Consider the following 17,462-nt stretch of genomic DNA (forward strand, 5'->3'; position numbering starts at 1 on the left):
ATGGCCATCAATCAGCCTCCCCTAATAAACAACAGGCTGGGATAATTAATTAATTGGCTGCACCTGAGCTAAGGGTGGACAAATATTTTGGTGGCTCTCAAGGAGGATCTGATATGGGCTGCTCTTTACACTGCTTGGTGACTCCAGTAGTGGTGTGGGTGTTAGAGGTGCATTGTTAATCACCTAGAGGTTGCAAGTTCATGGCCCTAGCAGAAGCCATGGCATGGTCCTGTCAGATTCCAATAAATACTTTGTTGAAAGGACAAAAGCAGCAACCCCAGTGTAGATCCTGCTGAGTGTCAGGTTTTTAAAGAGCCAGGAACCTTGCAGCATGCAAGAAGGTTTTGTGGCTTCACCAGAACTGCTCTTTCCATGCACCCATCAGTCTGCAAGCTGAGAACAAGGTAAAGCTCTCTTACTGCAGACTCCTGCTCCAGAGTGTTGATGGAGTAGCAGTCTCACAGGAACATGGATGTAGCTCCTTGCCACGAGGTAGAATAACAGAAATGCATATGGCTAAAGTCTCTGGTGGACACTGGTCAGAATTACGCCCTTTGTGTGCATCCGCATAGCTTACCTTTAGGCGCACAAAGGGAAAGAGAGTACTGACCACAGTGCATGGACCTCATCTCCTCCGGGACAGTTTTTCTCAGACTGCTTAAGAATCATGTCTTAGAGTGGTAATTGCTTTGAGAAGGAGTTTGAATTGCATGGAAAATCTTTTCCATGAGGTATGAAGACATTCAGCTTTTCCTAGGGGAAGGGAATTCCTGTTCCTCTCTGTGCTATTACCTTTAACACCAGCCTTTGGAAGGTGATGTTAGATTTTCAGACAGGCCAAGCTCTTATTCATGCATCACTTACAATCAGTGCTGTGCTGAGCCATAAGGGAGCCGGGCAATGTTGAGATGCAGAATTCAGATGGTCACTGAAAATGTCCAAGTGTGTTTCCGTGGTGCAAAGTTTCTAGTCTTGCAGCTGTACGGTTTCAAAACTACATGCTTAGGGCATTTGCTTGGTGCTTCTCTCCTCAGATGTCTATAAATGCAGGAGATAACCTGAACTGCTACAGGAAGAAAAGAGCTTTGGTGCAGTGCTCCATAAATTGACTAAAACTCGTAGCACAGCAAGAAGCATTATAATGTTACTGGCTCAGGAATACCTGATTACTTGTCATCCTAGTACCTGATTACCCCTTCCCCCCACTAAATTGCTTTCTTTTGTAAAAAAAAAAAAAGTTTCTGGTCCCTGTGGTTGTGAATAAAAAAGCTTGAGAACGTAACCACCCAAAAGTCTTAAACGTCAGAAGAACAAATTTCTGCTTTGAACCTTGATTTTTAACACAATCTCATAATGTTTCAGTCTTGACACATGATTTTCTAATATTTGGGACTGGCATTAAGGCCCCAGGGATGAGATTTTAAGCCTTAAATGCTACTTCCACCTACCATATCCCCGTGTATGTAATAAAAACTGCACACTTGAAAAAGTTTATCACAGCAATTCTCAACCTCTTTAGATTCAAGGCACCCCTTGTTTGATCCCAGGCATCCCTTGGAAAATCCCAGCCCTGAGCTTTCATTTGTTTCTTGACTATGGAAAAATAATAAAGGAATTTTTTTTGCTGAAAACAACCTAGAAAGACCACAGCAGGTCAGCACGTTTTGGACACTATGGATTCATATTTGAAACTCTGGGTTTATCTTTTGAATTGTGAGTAGGTGTTTGCACACCTAACAGTTGTGTAGCAGCCTGCAGCGCCCTTGTGGAAGCACAGGTAGTCTAGGGTGCTGCAGTACACTTGTTGAGAATCCCTGCTCTGTCTCCACAACGGCTGGTCCAGGCAACAGCATCATGAACCACCATACAAATCTCCATAGAGAGTGAGGCCTGGGATCCTGATCTTTACTTAACACATTGTACAGCTTGGCTGTCCACACAGCATCTGATGAAGTGAGCTTGGGCTCATGAAAGCTTATGCTACACATCTCTGATTTAGTCTATAAAGTGCAAATCCACCCTGCCTCCTGCTTGACTTCAGACTAACACAGCTAACTACCCCTATCCGCACATCAGTCACTCCATTCTCAAAGCTTACAGAGGTGAATCGCCATAGGGATCACTGAATCCTAGGGGCTAGCTATCCAAAACCGTGGGGAGAAATAGTTCTGTAGACAAACGGATTCTCTTCCCATTGATTTTTTTTTTTGAGGCATCAGATGAGGCTTTCAGCTCTAAGCAGCTGCCATTCACAGCTGGAGCTCCTCTTCGCTGCACACACACTCCTGCCTTTCCGAGTCTGCATTCCTCTCTCCCCAGTTCCCTCTCCTGCTCCTGCAGTCCCCAAGGGAGAGCCTCCCTCCTCTCTGTTTTCTCAATGGGCTGCACATTCTCACCTTGAGGTGAGTAGAAATGTCAGCTGGAATGTGGGTTTGGAAAAAAAAATCTTGAGGCTTGTCCAAACCTACTCATGTTTATATTGGAGCCTGCCAGTGACATCAGAGCAGGGAAGAGTATAAACACCAGCAGGACCTTCCTCAGAGACTGTGAAAACGGCAAGCACTCCAAAGAGACAGGGGAGTGATGTGCTGAAGTGTCAAGGAGAAGAGCAGCATGAGAATCCACCTGGAGACACAGCTTCTCCTGTTCTCCCTGTTTTGCATCTTCTCCAAGGTAAGGGGGAAGGGGAGCAGGGGCAGCTTGATCTTAGTCGAGGAAGCTTTTGGGCTCTTCCTTGGAAAGCAACTTAGAACCAAGTCAAACCAGCTTTGTAACTGCAGCTGTTCAAAGACCTAGCCATGGTTAGTAACATGCAAGTGGTAGGAGGTGTGTAGCCATGTGTATGTAGCCTCATGGAGGCAGAGTTACTAATTACACAGGCATTTTGAATTGAACATCAATGATTTAGAATTTAGGGGCCAAATGGTGTAATTCCAGTGAGGACAAAGGGATCATACCTGCATGCTTGCCCCCGTCACTACTGCAGGTGGCCAGGGCTCTGGCATGCATGCTTGTATCAGCTATTGTAGTATAGTTTACAGAGCTATTTCTACAGATTCACTGCTCTGTACTGAAGCCGCTAGGGACAGAGAGCCAAGTTATCAACACAGTCTTTCAGGAATATTTGGTTTTCACTTCAGCAACGCAAGGAAGCACATGTAAAGCTGATGCCTCCTACAGGATTTTATTTGCTCTAAATATTTTTTCTCTTGGACACATGAAACAATTCCATTTGCAAAGGGCAGGACAGTTTAAAACGTCTTAGTTTTTCACACAAATTTCTTGACTCGCTCCTTGAATTTCACAAGTTGGACACACCACAAGCAATGCAATCATCACAATTGCATGCCTGCTTGAATCTTACTCGCATACTTGAGGCTTGTAATTGTTTGGACAAACTGTCTTCAAAGGATCAGAGGAAAATAGGATTAGTGAAAACAGATCAGATCAACTGCCCAGCTAATCTTTCCCCAACAGTGGCCTGTAATAGATACTTCCTTAGGAGGGGAAAATCCTTTAAAAAATACACCTGGCCAAATGTGCAAGGCTGTACATGGAGAACAATTTCTTTCTGAAATTTCTACAAGCTCTCGGCTTATTTCCGAAAGAAGTATGATTGAGGGCCCTTGTAAATTCATCCTAGCTAGTGCAACTGCTGACTGTATTCTTGCTGTAACTATTCTTATTCCTTGCTGTAACCCTCAGTAAGTTTTTTTTTCTTGTCTTAATAATGCAATTCAATGCTAAAAGCATACAACCCAGGGGTTGCACTAGCCACTGTTGATATATTTTTGTCTCCAGAGTCTGCAACTGAAACTTCTACAGAGACAAACCCCCCTTATGTCAGGTGCACTGCTGCAGAGGAAGGTATTTAGCAGAATTCAGATTTGCTGGCATCTGACGTGGCTGTGCCATGAACACTTCTGCTGTGGCTTTGAACATGCAACTTTTGGGCTGTCAACTGTGACATGGCCTGGGGAGGGGAATCTCTATACAAATAGTGTTTTTTCAGATCTCCCTCCCAACCTCTCAGTGCATATAAAGTCTCCTAACAGCAGGGGGGTGGGGGTGGGCACAGTGGGCCTTATTCACCTGAAACTCCTCCTGCCCAACCAAGGTGGAGTTCCCTGGAAATGTTTTACCGCTGTCACAGTATCAAGGTGAAAGCCTTGGTAAACACTGATGGTTTTGCCTCCGCAGGTCGGTGCTCAGCTCTGCCGGAGACCATGCTTCTGCCCCTGGACCCCACCTCATTGTCCTCCTGGGTCCCCTCTGGTTCTGGATGGCTGTGGCTGTTGCAGAATATGTGCCCGGCGGCTGGGAGAGGCCTGTGACCTCGTTCACGTGTGTGATCAGAGCCAAGGCCTCGTCTGTGATTACAGTGCTGCCCACATAGGGAGAGGAGGAACCTGCAACTGTGAGCATGCTCACCCTCCCATTTGCATGAAGGCCTGGCTGGCAGGGCAGTGGTACCCCCCCATCCCAGTTCCAGCCCACTGCCATCCCTGTTCAGCTAAGCCGGTACTGCAGTCGGTTGGAGCTGCAGCCAGATCTGGCTCCAGGTGGCCTGAACTGTTTCTGGGGGAGTGGCAAGGGGTTTGAAAGCAGCTTATTAAACGTGATTCATGCTGCTTGGTGTCTTATCTGTACTGCACCTCCAGCTGGGTTTGAAGACACCTGCTGGCCTCTTTCAAGCTAGTCAGAGTTCTGAGGGAAACATCTGCAGAGCCTGCAAAGGGAGCACTGCTCCAAGGTGAATATGGGATGTCTGAGGAGTTGCTCCTTAAGGCTAGGTGACAGTCAAAAAGCCTGAGGCTAAATCAATTCGGTCTTTGTAGGTTAATCTAAACTGCACAGATTAAATTGAAAAAGTGAACAGACATTTACCCTTGATTCAGGAAATGCAGCCACATGCCTGCAGTGGCTCAGGCCAGAAGCCAGGCGGGTGTGGGGGTGCTAGAGTATGGCTCTCTAGATGCATGTTTACTGCCTCCTTCCTGATACTCTGGAGGGCTCTGGGATTTGCAGTCCAAAATCACAGCAGCAGGACCTTGCAAGGTTGCGCATCGCTTCTGCTTCTAGGTGCCACTGGGATTTGTAGTCCACAATTGCAGCCAGCAGTAAGTTTGAGCAGGGGAAGGGCCCTCCCTGATCCCAGCCCCCTAGCAACTGCACTAGCTAGGATGAAGCCCCCTCCCTGATCCCAGCCCCCAGCCAGGGTTTGTCAGGGAGGGGAGTGGGGTGGGGTGGGCAGCCCCCACTTCAGGCTGGGCTTGCCCCCACCCTTGTCAGCCAGCCCTCACTGGTCCAGCTAGGGAGTGTGGGGGAGGGGAGGGGAGCAGCCCTGCTCTCTGGAGCAAATGGCACAGCCCAGCCCAGGGCTGAAAAGCATGCTGGGGACTGTGATTTAACTTGAACCAGGAAGAAGTCTGGGACAGACATTTCATAAACTGGTTTGACTCAAATCAGTGAAGTCTGATACTACATTCAACCAGGTTCTGTGCTCGAGCTTTCATTCGGTTACAGTTTTAAACCAGTTTTTGATCACTTAGGCTGGTTTATTTGTAACTTCTGTCCCTAGCCTAGGTGCCCATAAGTGCTGCCCCACTATTAGCATGCTGGGACTGCTAGAGCATCCAGTGTTCTTGCTGTGCCTGGAAGGCTACTTCACATACAAGCAGTAGTGCTCAACAATGAGAAGGATTCAGAGTCCAGGCAAAGCCTCCATGTATTAGAAGGAACTGTGGGATCATGATAGAACATTTTTTGACCTGGAAATGTGTTGTTTCACTGTCAACCCTTGCTCTGGAGCAGGGGCTCTGACCCCCACACAGAGAACAGGCTCAGCATGTGTGCTGGGTTTTACGTCACACCAGCATCTTCTAGTCTCTCATGTTAGCTGGCAGGAATGCAAATAAACTCAACAAACAGGCCCTGATTTCCTGTCCTTCCAGGGACCTCAGGTCAGCCAACAGGGAGGTGAGCTAAACAAACATCACTCCCTATCTCAGGGGCAAGTGCTAACCGGGGAATGAAGTTCATCCTCCAGACAGCTTTTGAGAAATGGCTGCATGGGGATGGTGTCCGCTAGTCTTAGGTATTTCTGGCACATGGAGCATTGTAATATTTGAGTTCCTATATCACTGGGTTCCACATGATGCTATGGTGAGAATGGGCTGTCCTATTGGCAGCACAAAGGACATCTGGAAAGTAGAGAGCTCATGGGTTTCTCACAAACTGATGCATGTCTCCTCTGGGAAGAAACGAGGGAAATGGGAGGAGATTGGGCAAGGGAACCAGACCTCTCCAGAGGAGAAACAACAGACCTGTGCTGAGAAGCTCTTCACATTCATTCACACGGCCGTGCAAACACATCAGTCAGTGTTTCTGCAGCTGAATACTCCTCAGACCAGTTCAGTTAGGTCCCTCTTTGGCCATCTCAAACCCAAACACAGCTCCTTACACTCCCCCAGGGAACCTCCTTAGCAAGGATAGAAGGCCAGCAGCAGGCTTTGAGAATAGGCTTTCGTCCAATGTATACTTCCATTTTGTGTTGTCTGGAGAGTCCAGCACAGAGCATGGCCCATGTGGCCACTACTTCCAAAGCACTTTATATCCAGAGGAAGTTAGTACTACCAGTTCAGTTTTCACCAAGAGGGAACCCTGAGGGATTCCCATACTCCATGCAAGACAGGCAATGCAGCAGATTGAGAGCCTTCCCTTCAGTGTCAAACAGCTCCCACCCAAAAGAATTACAGTGAAGCACCTGTTGGATTGCTCCTTTGGAGAATTTCCTAGCAGAGCTGCTGTTCGAACCTTGTATAGCAAACACACGATGATAACCCAATGGCTATGAAGATCCTGGTTCTAGTCTCAGCTTGTGTAATGAATAGGATGCCCAGGGAACCAGTTCCACCATTTACGCAGGATTCAATTGATTTTTGCCCCACGTGCCAGCCTGTTACAGCAGGGCAGATGACAATACTGAGGAGAGCAAATTTTTAGATTTCCTGCAGACAGTGCTGCATACATAATATTGTTGGCATTTTTTAATTCATTATTTAGTGCTGATCCAATGTTTCAGTGAAAAATATTCTCTGATGCAGTCTGACATTTCTTTAGGATAAGTCACAAAACGTTGCTTTGTGAAAATGGTCTCTTCCCATCAATCAATCAGCAAAGATTTAGTTGAAAATAAATCATTGCACTATTTGGCTTGCTCTGTTCTTAATATTTAACATTTGGATGTGGTGCAGCTGGCATGCCCAGTGCTTTGCAGAGGGAATTATCTACCTGTGTTTATGTAGGCAGTTACCCTGGTCACTCAAGACCACCAGAGTGAGGATAAAGAGACAGAGTCTGTACCATGAGGAACTTGCTGCCTAGGAACAACAGCCAATAGCCTGGCTGATCTGAGCACTTACCTCCTTCACCTGGCCACAGCTGGCTTGGTCCAAAGCCCTTTGAAGTCAAAGGAAAGAGTCTCTGATTTTAGCAGGTGTTGCATCAACCCTTAACTTGAAACGGGCAAATGACAGATTCTCTTTTCTAATTGTAACACAGTTCCTCTCCTCATGGTCCCCAAACCCTTCAATGCAAGTATTTGAATGGTCACTTTGTTACTAAGGGTTTACTGTGGGTGTTGGTTACAGTTGAGGAGGGAGACGACAGCTGTGAGGTGAACGGGAGGGTCTATCGAGATGGGGAGGTGTTCCAGCCCAATTGCAAACTCCAGTGTCGCTGCACGGATGGAAGTTTCACCTGCATCCCTCTCTGCAATGAGGATGTCCGTCTGCCCACTCCCGACTGTCCCTATCCCAGGCGTGTGGAAGTCCCAGGGAAGTGCTGTCAGGAGTGGATTTGTGAGACATACGACAGATACCTCCTTCAAGATGCAATGGCAGGTAAACCCCAAAGCGTTCTCATCTAACATATGTGCAAATAAAGTGAGTGCATGCATATATGCATATCTAGGTGAAGGAAAAACCCTAGAAGATGCAGTCACTGCTGAAAAGGTTCAACCAAATGGAAATGGGACAAGTCATGTTTGTCCAATTAGTTTCCATGTATTATGTAACTCGCAACAGGAATTCAATGAGCAATGAAGCAGCAGTGCTGAGAAATGCCTTAAAGTCCTCTAGGCAGACAAGGTTCTTTGGGTAAATCTGGTATCTTTTATTAGACCAAGTCATATAGGTGGAAAAATTCTTCCTAGCAAGCTTTCAGGTACAAATACCCTGTCAGGCTGAGGAAGCATCTGCAGTTGGTCTGTGTTCTTCCTGGATAGTACAGTACATGAGAGCCAGTCAGTGAAAATGTATATTGAAATAGTCAGTGGGTGAGGCACAGGTAATGGGTAGAGGGAGAAGGGGAGTGAGTATAGCTGGTAAATATAGAGAGGTTATTTGGGGAGTTGGATGTTAGGCAAGTTATAATGTGTCGTAAATCCAATGTTTATATTTAGTCCCTGATTTTTTGTATCTAGTAGGTTGATGAAGTGAAGTTCATAGGCTCGTCTGTGAGAGGTGTTTTGTAAATTTCCTTTGAGGATTAGAACTGAGAGATTGGAGAGAGAGTGGTTTTCCTGTGAGAAATGTGCTCCCACAGGTAATTGGGTATTCTTGTCTTTGATAGATTTTTGGTGTGCATTCATTCTGGTGCACAGTTGTTGTTTGGTTTCTCCTACATATTTGCCATCAGGGCATTTGGTACTGGATGAAAGATATAACATTTCTGGAGGTGCAGCTGTAAGATCCAGGAATGTTAATGGTTCTGTTGTGGGGTTTAATAATTGTGGTGGTGGTAGAGATGTGTTGACAGGTTTTACATTTCTTGTCATGGCATGATCTGGATCCATTTGCTGTGTTATGGGCCATAGGAAGCTTGCTTCTGGTGATGAGGTTGACAAGGTTCAGTGCTTGTTTCAAGGCTAGGATGGGTGGTTCTGGAAAGATTTCTTTAAGAACTGGGTCTTCTTCTATTATGGGTTGCAGTTGTTTGAGAATTTTCCATATAGGTTCCAAGGAGGGGTGATATGTCATAACCAGTGGTGTGCGATTCCTGGGGTTTTCCTTCTGTGCTGCAGTACATATATATTTGTTATATATTTCATCCAGTGCACCAAATGCCCTGATGGAAAATACGTAGGAGAAATCAAATAGCTGCGTACCAGAATGAACACACACCAAAAATCTATCAAGAATACCCAATTACCTTTGGGGGCACATTTCTTACAAGAAAACTACTCTCTCTCCAATCTCTCAGTTCTAATCCTCAAAAGGAATTTACAAAACACTTTTCACAGACAAGCCTGTGAACTTCACTTCATCAGCCTACTGGATACAAAAAAATCAGGGTCTAAATATAGACATTAGATTTCTGACACATTATAACCGCCTAACATCCAACTCCCTAGGTAACCTCTCTACTATTTACCAGCTATATTCATTCCCCTCTGCCCCTCTCCCCCTACCTGTCTCACCCATTGACTACCTTAATTTACATTTTCACTGACTTGCTTTCTCACATGCATACTGGCTTCTGGCTTCTTTACTATTCCATCAAGGAAAAGCAGACCAACTGCAGATGCTTCCTCAGCCTGACGAAGGGTATTTGTACCTGAAAGCTTGCAAAGAAGAATTTTTCTAACTATTTGAGTCTAATAAAAGATATTGGATTTACCCAAAGAACCTTGTTTGCCTATGTCCTTCAACTAACATGACTACTAACCCATACCCCTTGAAGTCTTCTAAGGGTGAGAAGACAGGTCAGTCTCCATGGCCTGTTCATACATCCACTTCTGGCTATGAATGTCCACAGGACTCAGCTCACTTCGCCCAGGTTGCAGGCATCTCTCATCAACCTTCCAATGGCAATGACCTCAATTTACCCCGAGTGCTTAGCTGGATTCATACCTTGGACCCACAGCCATGTACATTTGTGCATAGCTTAACAGTTGCTTTCCTTGTGTATTGCTTTTCTAGGTCATATGATGCCTGGAATAGCATCAGCAAATTTCCCTAGCCACTGTGAAGAATGGAGCACAGAGTGGAGTGCCTGCTCTGCCACCTGTGGCATGGGATTTGCGACACGAGTGTCAAACCAGAATCGATACTGCAGACTTGAGACACAGAGACGTTTGTGCATGCTCAGACCCTGCCAGGGTTTCCCAGGGACAGCCAGCATGGTAAGCAATGAGCAAGTCAAGGGCCTCTGGTGAGTCTGTAACTGGCAGCAGACTTCATTGGAAAAGGAGGTTTTATGTGACACACTGACAGAAGAACCAGCAGAATCCTGTAGTTGCCTGAATTCATCGGTCACCCACTCCCCACACACCAGGCTTAGGCTTTCAATGAGGCTGTCACCTTTTTGAAGGCCAAAGTGCACCTGCAGTTGCAAATCTGAGTTTTGGCACCTGCAAATTGCTGAATCCAGCCTCATTTTCTGTGGGTGCAAGTTTTGCCTACAAGACAGGCAGGTCACAGCCTAGAGGACACAAAGTTTTAGCCATCCTTGAATTAACAGGCATGGGGAAGGAAAGGGAAGCCTGGCTCTACACTTAATTAATTAGTCTACAGGAGCCTCACAGACATCACTTGCCACCGAATAAAATAGTAGGCAGAATTCAAGGATGCTTGCCTGACAATTAAACCCAGTTAATCTGTGAAGTCCTGAGGATACCAAAACACTAGCAGTAATGTCCGGTCAGATCTCGCTACACAAGTCATTCTCCCGTAAACCTGAGCATCACGTCACCATGAGGTACTCGAGAGTTACAATTCCAAGGGGCAGCGTCCTCATTCTTGGGTTGCTGTATGGTGTCAATAGATAACAGAAAGTTCACCCTGCCTGCTCTGTCTTTCCAGAGGGGAAGAGGAAGTCGTTTGTAGCCCCATCTGCTCCATTCAGGTTTTGGTATCGAGGCTCCATCCCAGCAGCCAGTCTGACACAAGCCCATATCGCTATGGTTTCAGTACAGCTGGCTGGCATATCACCTAGGAAACTAGAGAAGAACTGACTGACTTCAGCTGCAAGGGGGGATGAAGAATCGTGAACAAGATCCCTGTTGTGCCCAGAGTCTGCTCCCTTCCTTGTTCCCGCTCCAGTTTCCCTAGGCAATGTTACTAGGGGAGAACCAGCCCCGGGTATTGTATGCTATACAGTGGCGACATGCTTATGACCAGCTTGTGCCCCACTATTGTAACATGGCCCTTGGAAACAACACTTTGTGACTGCTGTGACTGGGCGAATTGTTCATCATCCCTTTGGTGGGAGAGTAATCATAATGGCCTGGCAGCCAGGGGGCTGCTGTTTCTCAAAATAGGTTGGTAATACTATGTGGTTGTGCAGGTTTTGGGGGAGCCCTGGGTGAGAGGAGCCTCATGGAGGTGACGGTTCCACAGCTGAGCTATTGCCGTGATAAATGAGGCAAAAAGTACACAGGAGCATGAATTCAACACCCTGGGCTAGATCCATTGTCCTTTGAAGGCACTGAGAAGATTCCAGTTGATTTCAGTGGGTTTGGGATCACAGGCCACAGGTGCTGTAGGGTACAGCCTCTGGACATGGATTATTTAAGGTTAGCAAGTCTCCGGCTCCCCTTCTGGGCTAGTGCAGCAGAGAAGAGCAAACCTGGCAATAGCCTGGGCCCTGAGCTAGCCATCGGCCCTTTGCCTTAGCAGCTGTGAAAATGACTGTTCGAGCCATGAACCTGTTTTCCTTAAGCATGGATGTCTGGCAAGAGCAGGGGATCAACACCGAACCTTTGCATGGGGCCCCAAAGGATAAATCCTGTCCCTGATCTCCTCTGTCTGTATCAGGTTCCCATACAGACTGCCCAGCTATTGCTACAGGCCATGACGATATCTAGCTTGGATTATGCCAGCCATGAGCCCTGCAGTTTGGCAGCTGGTTCCAAGCTCTGCAGCAGTCTCCACCATAGCACTGATGCTTCAGGCCTTTGTGACTGGTACAGCAGGATGTCTCTCTCCATCTTGGGATGAGCCTCTCTGCTGGGTGCTGGTGCATATACCACTACCTGCCCTTCATGCAAGCGTGCACATGCCAACTTTCCACAGAGCTTTGGCTTCTCACTGCTCTGAGATAGGTGTAGGAGGAAGCCCCAGCACCAAGAGCAGGAGAGTTGGATGAAAGCAATCATTACCATTGGGCAGAGTCTGGGTCACAGTGTGGTAAACTGGCACAGTCTCCCACAAATGTGTGAGAACTCTTATGCTAAAGCATTAAATGACAAAAGAAAACAAAAAATAAGTTTGGCCATCCAGATCCTCCCTCCAAATGCCACCTGCAAAAAGGGGAATGTTCCTTTCCAAGATATGGGGATGATTTCATGGTATGTTTTTTTATTGGCCAGACATTTAAAGGCCCAATAAAGCTCAGCCCAAATTCCTGAGATATGTACCCAACAGAAATTGTGTGCATATAAGCATGGGCTGCATCAGAAAATCTAGGTATTAATGTTCCTTCTTTCACCTTCACATATGCAGCTGTGTTTTGCTTTAATCTGATAGCTAACACCAAGACACTGGGCATGTCTACACAGCCAGCTGTGCCATTGTCACTGGGAGCAGTTGAGTACCTGCTTTAGGTAAAACAAGTACTAAAAGACTGTGCAGTAACCCCCATTACTGTGCAGTCCTGGTGGTGCATGGGTTGTTTCTGACCCTACTCCTCAGTAGCACTGGCATCACAGTTCATGCCCACTGATGCTACGTCACCATAGCCCGTCGCTACAGTGACATAGTGTCTTGTGTAGATGTGCCCACTGACTGTCCACAGCTTTAGAACAAACACTGTAGGGAAAAAATCTGCACTGACCCTCAAGGAAAAGACTAGCTGGAATAGACTTAATGCCATCGGTTTTCTCACATTTGACTTGTCTGGGACTGGTTCACAGGCAATGAATTCTTCTATATTTAGCTGCTGCCACAAATAAGCACATGTGCAAATTATTCCTACATAGGGAATCTCCTTCTGGCAGTTCTAATTCACCACCCTTTCTCTGAACGCGGCTTCCTCCAAAATTAACAAAAAAGCTCCTTTTCAACATAAAGCATTGTCTCAACTTCACCTAACTCCTTCTGCAACCAGTAGCTTGGCAAATCCTTCAGGCAGAAAAACAAGGAACTTGCACACAGGAGACAACACTGCTATCAAAGCACGAAAACCTAAAGTCTGAGGCCAGACAGGCAGCAAAACATCAAAAAGCTGCATGGATTGAAGGGGTTGGTGTCCAACACACATGGGCAGCTCAGGAAGGATTTTGCAGTTCTGGTTTTATTTACTCACAGTGACAAGCCTTTAGGGTTATTCAAAAATGAAGTTAAATTGCCCTCTAATGGCCTCTATTTAAATTTACAATGGCAATGCATGTCTTCATCCCACAAATGGAGGTGAACTACAGCTAGAATGGAGCAATGTTTTAAAGTATGAGCTGGGCAATATCTGGCAAATTTAGATTTGTATTAATGAATTTAAAAATAAAAAAAATGTGTTCCTCTAGCTGCTTACTTTGTCTCAGTGCTTCAATTAAAAGGGAGTCAACACAGCTTTGCTCTTACACTCGTTTTACAGTAGTGGAACCTTCACTAAGATCAATGGACTTCACACTTGAATTATACCACAGTATGTGAGAGACTTCATAGTTTCTAGGTTTGCAGGTTTGCCCCTTCCTTAAGTTCCTTATTAGGCTTTAATAGCCTGGCTAAGTTTGCAGTTTAGGCTGCTTAAATGTGAATAAGGAAAAATCAGGACATTTAAAAGTTGATTCAATTTTATCCTAAATGGAGTCAGCGCACCCAGGAGCCCTGCTGTAAGGCTGCAATTTGGAACCTGTCTATTTGTAATACTCATACCACAGGCCCTAAGGCCCACCTGGCTAACTAATAACCTCATGTGGGGCTGAGTAGTACAACTAAATTCTTGGGACAACTGACGAAAAAAACAGGACAGGAGTGCAATTTGGAACCTGAGGCCATATCCAGATGAGCACGGATATGTGGTATGTGGCACCGCAGGCCCATCTGTGGTGCCACACACCACACATGCAGGCATTCTCCATGCTGCTACGTTGCAGCACGGGGAGTTTCCTTGACCCTGGGAGATCCTAGGGTCAAAAAATCCCATGCCAAAAATAAGTTGATGGTGCACATGGTGGCAGCACACACCACCCAAAACCAGAGCCTGGCCAGCTGGAGCCACACTTGGGCTGCCAGCCAGGCTCCCTGCCACAAAAGCGCTGTGGTTGCAGCTCCCTGAGGCCCCCAGGACTCCAGGTAAGGCTACTGGGGCCAGCACAATTGCTTGCCCCAGTCTTCCCTGCCCTACCCAGGGTAATCTGCTGCACATGACACAGGAATTCCCTGGAGACAAGTAGCAGCGGCACAAAGTGTGCCGCTGCTACTTGTTCCCAGGAAAACACATGCTCCTACTCACGAGGATGTGGCCTGAGTGTCCTGGAATGGATACCCAGGGTCTGAACGAGGAAGAAGTCTGTATGGTATGACTTATGGGGAAGTCCAGATCCTGCTTAGGAAAATGAAGTGTCTGCAGGGTCTAAGTCGCAGGAACTTCTGAAAGAGTTGGTTTGGATTTTATCTGGGCATGAACTGAGGTTCAAAACCCCTACATTTTCCTGCAAACTGGAAATCATGCTCTTTAGCCAGTTCTGATCTTGCAGGTTAGCACCAAATACATCAGGCTGAGGAGTGCCCAGCAGGGGGAGCTTAATGGATACTGTAGCAAGTACCTGCAACCTGATATTCAGGCTCAGCTCTTACAAGGTATATTTACATATGCAGTTAGTGCACACAAACTCTGTAGTTTTTTGCTCTTGGGTGTGCTGTTTCAACATGCACCTGGGAGCAATTAACTCCGGAGCAACCTGCTCCAGAGTTTATTCATATGCAGCATGTGGAGCCTGGTTGGAGCAGCTCTGGATGGCAGGGTTGTCCTTGGGGTTGGCCTGCCAGCCCGGGGCCTGCTCCATCTGAGCTCAGTGTGCTGTAGAGAGGTTGGCTGGGGCATGAGGATGCTCCACGCAGTGTAGGGCTAGCTGGCAGGTAGCCCCGGCACTAAAGCACCCTTGAGCTCCAGTCAGGCAGGTCAGCGTCTACATGTGTACTGCTGCACACAGAAAAACTCCACAGCAGGGCAGTACTTGTATTTACTTGCATTTGTCTGTTTATAAGTACTACCCTGCTGCCTAATACAGCTGCACATGTAGATGCTGAGACATTTACTGTGGAGCTAGTTAGTCCACCCTGCAGTAAACATCATGTGTAGAGGCACAGATATGAATAAAAATCAGCAGCTTGCAGCTTTTACATGAAAACCTCAGATTCTTACCTTGATTACAAAGGAATCAAAGCACCTGCTACAGTTATTTTTCTGCCGCAAAAACGTCATTTCTTGTTGATTAACTTTGCAGGAGAAATCTGATATTAAATGATTGTAACCAAATGCATCAGAAGGTTTTGTTTTCTCAGCTGCCCTCCCCTTTGGAATACAGCAAAGACTTGCAATTGCACTGCCAGTCTCTCAATATTTGGTGTTTTCTATACAGCCCCATGTCTGGGAAGACAGTCGATCAGGTGAAAAGCTCGCAGTTTCGTTTTTTTTAAGTAACTGCACATAAAAGTTGTTTGGGTTGGAGACCTTTTTCTTGTGATTATTTCTGCACCTAGCACAGTGGGATTCTCCGTGGTTGGGGTTATTTATACATTAAATATTGATGTTGATGTTGACAATGAAGAAGAAAAAATTAAAGGTGACTCTTAATGCTCCCAAACCAGAGGGAAAATTTAAAACCCCCCCATTATTTTAACAATCTTACAATTTTAAAATAATCTTATAATGAGACCCAAATGCTTGGGACTTGTCATGTTGGGAAAGCACTGGCACTGAAATCCTCATTACAGTCCCAGACTTCCAGACACTTTTTTCTATACCTTGAACAGCTGGATAAATGATCTTGAACCTGTACCAGAAAAATTATCAGTCAGGTTATGTGTTTGGTTCCAGAAGAAACTATCAAGAAATGATGCCCTGGGATTGCACTTAATTTACTGTTAGCACTAAGCATATCAGTATGAATAAAAGCAATGAGGACAGGGCTAGAGATAAATTCTGAAAAATCCCTTTTCGGTCCTTCCACTGAGCAAAAAAGATCTTTTGTCCGCCTGCATCTTTCTCACAGTTACTAGAATTCTGCTTTCACAGCCCCCAACACCAACACTTTGCAGTGGCAAAAAACGATATGGAAAGTAATACTGAAAACAGCAGATGTTAAATAACACTGGTAACATCCTCACACTCTTCCTGTCAAGAAAGCATAGAAGCTTGGCTAGCCATGTATCTAACGGCAAGACTTTCCCATGCATAATATCATTACTCTTTTAATGAACCAATTCAACTAGCACTCGCCAGAGTTCATATATAAATGTTCATAATTAGCACAACCTTGGCAAGTCTTCTTATGTAGGAGTCCAAGCTTTGCAGATCATATAGATTTAAACAAATTACTAACAGATGTGCCCTAGGGAGCTGCATTTACTTGGATTAGCTAATAAATCCTCTCCATCTCTAAGTACTTTGTTTCTGGGCTACTCAAGAGCTCTTCTCCTTCAGGGATGATGCATCTGATTGTTAGTGTGGCTGGGCTCTATTTTCCATGTTGTCCTTCTATAGACTTTCCTGCAACTGAACCTAAACCACCAGATTTGCTGAGGTCCTGTCTCCCTGCCCTGATAAAGCATAGCTCCTCACACTGCTCCTGTTCCTGCTGCTGCCTTTCTTCTTTCCAGCTTTTCTTTTTTTCCAAAGACATAGCATCTGTACAAAAGATGTTTGATGGAAAGCTTTGGCCTTACCTGCCATAGCACAGTTATTCACTGGCAACAGGGGGTGTTGCCTGCTGACTCCATCTATTTATAAGATCTTATACTGCTGTCCATCACCATAGCATCTGATCACTTTTCTTATAAAATCCCTTACTCTTATAAATCCCTTACTTTTATAAATCCCTTCCTCTTATAAATCTCCTCCTCTTATAAAGTCTCCCCTGGCCTGGGGAGGAGAGTGTAGGAAGCACCAGGGAGCCCCTTGCTCCCAAGGATTTTAGAAGAAGAGATGGTCTAATAAAACCCAACCCCTTCCTCTGACATGCCCTAAGGTAGTGACCAGCCTTGGTGGAGGCTCGGGCGCCTCTTCCTGTCCAGAGTCAGCCCCGGTTTAAGGCGAGGTGTTCTGCGGGGCGCCGGGCGGGAAAGCCGGCTCCGAGCGCAGGGCGCCGCTCGCCTGCGCCCGCCGCTCCGGTTCAGGCGGAGCCCTCGCTGAGGCGCTGCTTCGCTTCCTGCCACACTCGCGCGGGCGCGACGACAGGCTCAGCCCGACCGCGAGCCCAGACCGCGTCTCCCCCGCCGCGGGGCGAGGCGGCTGCAGGT

General features: G+C 46.3%; 2 protein-coding genes across 2 annotated transcripts in view; both read left to right on the plus strand.

Annotated features, from left to right (window-relative positions):
- Window positions 1-2,333: 2,333 nt before the first annotated feature.
- On the plus strand, window positions 2,334-12,685 carry WISP2 (WNT1 inducible signaling pathway protein 2). The gene is made up of 5 exons (XM_019539624.1): window positions 2,334-2,673; window positions 4,201-4,417; window positions 7,653-7,904; window positions 9,984-10,186; window positions 10,866-12,685. The coding sequence occupies exons 1-5, from the start codon at window positions 2,614-2,616 to the stop codon at window positions 10,887-10,889; spliced, it is 756 nt and encodes a 251-aa protein (XP_019395169.1). The 5' UTR covers window positions 2,334-2,613; the 3' UTR covers window positions 10,890-12,685.
- The window catches only part of LOC109313306 (P2Y purinoceptor 1-like), an 8,797-nt gene continuing 3,190 nt past the window's right edge, over window positions 11,856-17,462 (plus strand). The window contains exon 1 of the mRNA XM_019539801.1: window positions 11,856-11,968. Coding sequence (XP_019395346.1) covers window positions 11,856-11,968 — 113 coding nt within the window. The remainder of the gene's footprint in view (window positions 11,969-17,462) is intronic.

This window comes from Crocodylus porosus, unplaced genomic scaffold, assembly GCF_001723895.1.
Source record: "Crocodylus porosus isolate Cpor-Errol unplaced genomic scaffold, CroPor_comp1, whole genome shotgun sequence".
NCBI classification, from domain to species: Eukaryota; Metazoa; Chordata; order Crocodylia; family Crocodylidae; genus Crocodylus; species Crocodylus porosus.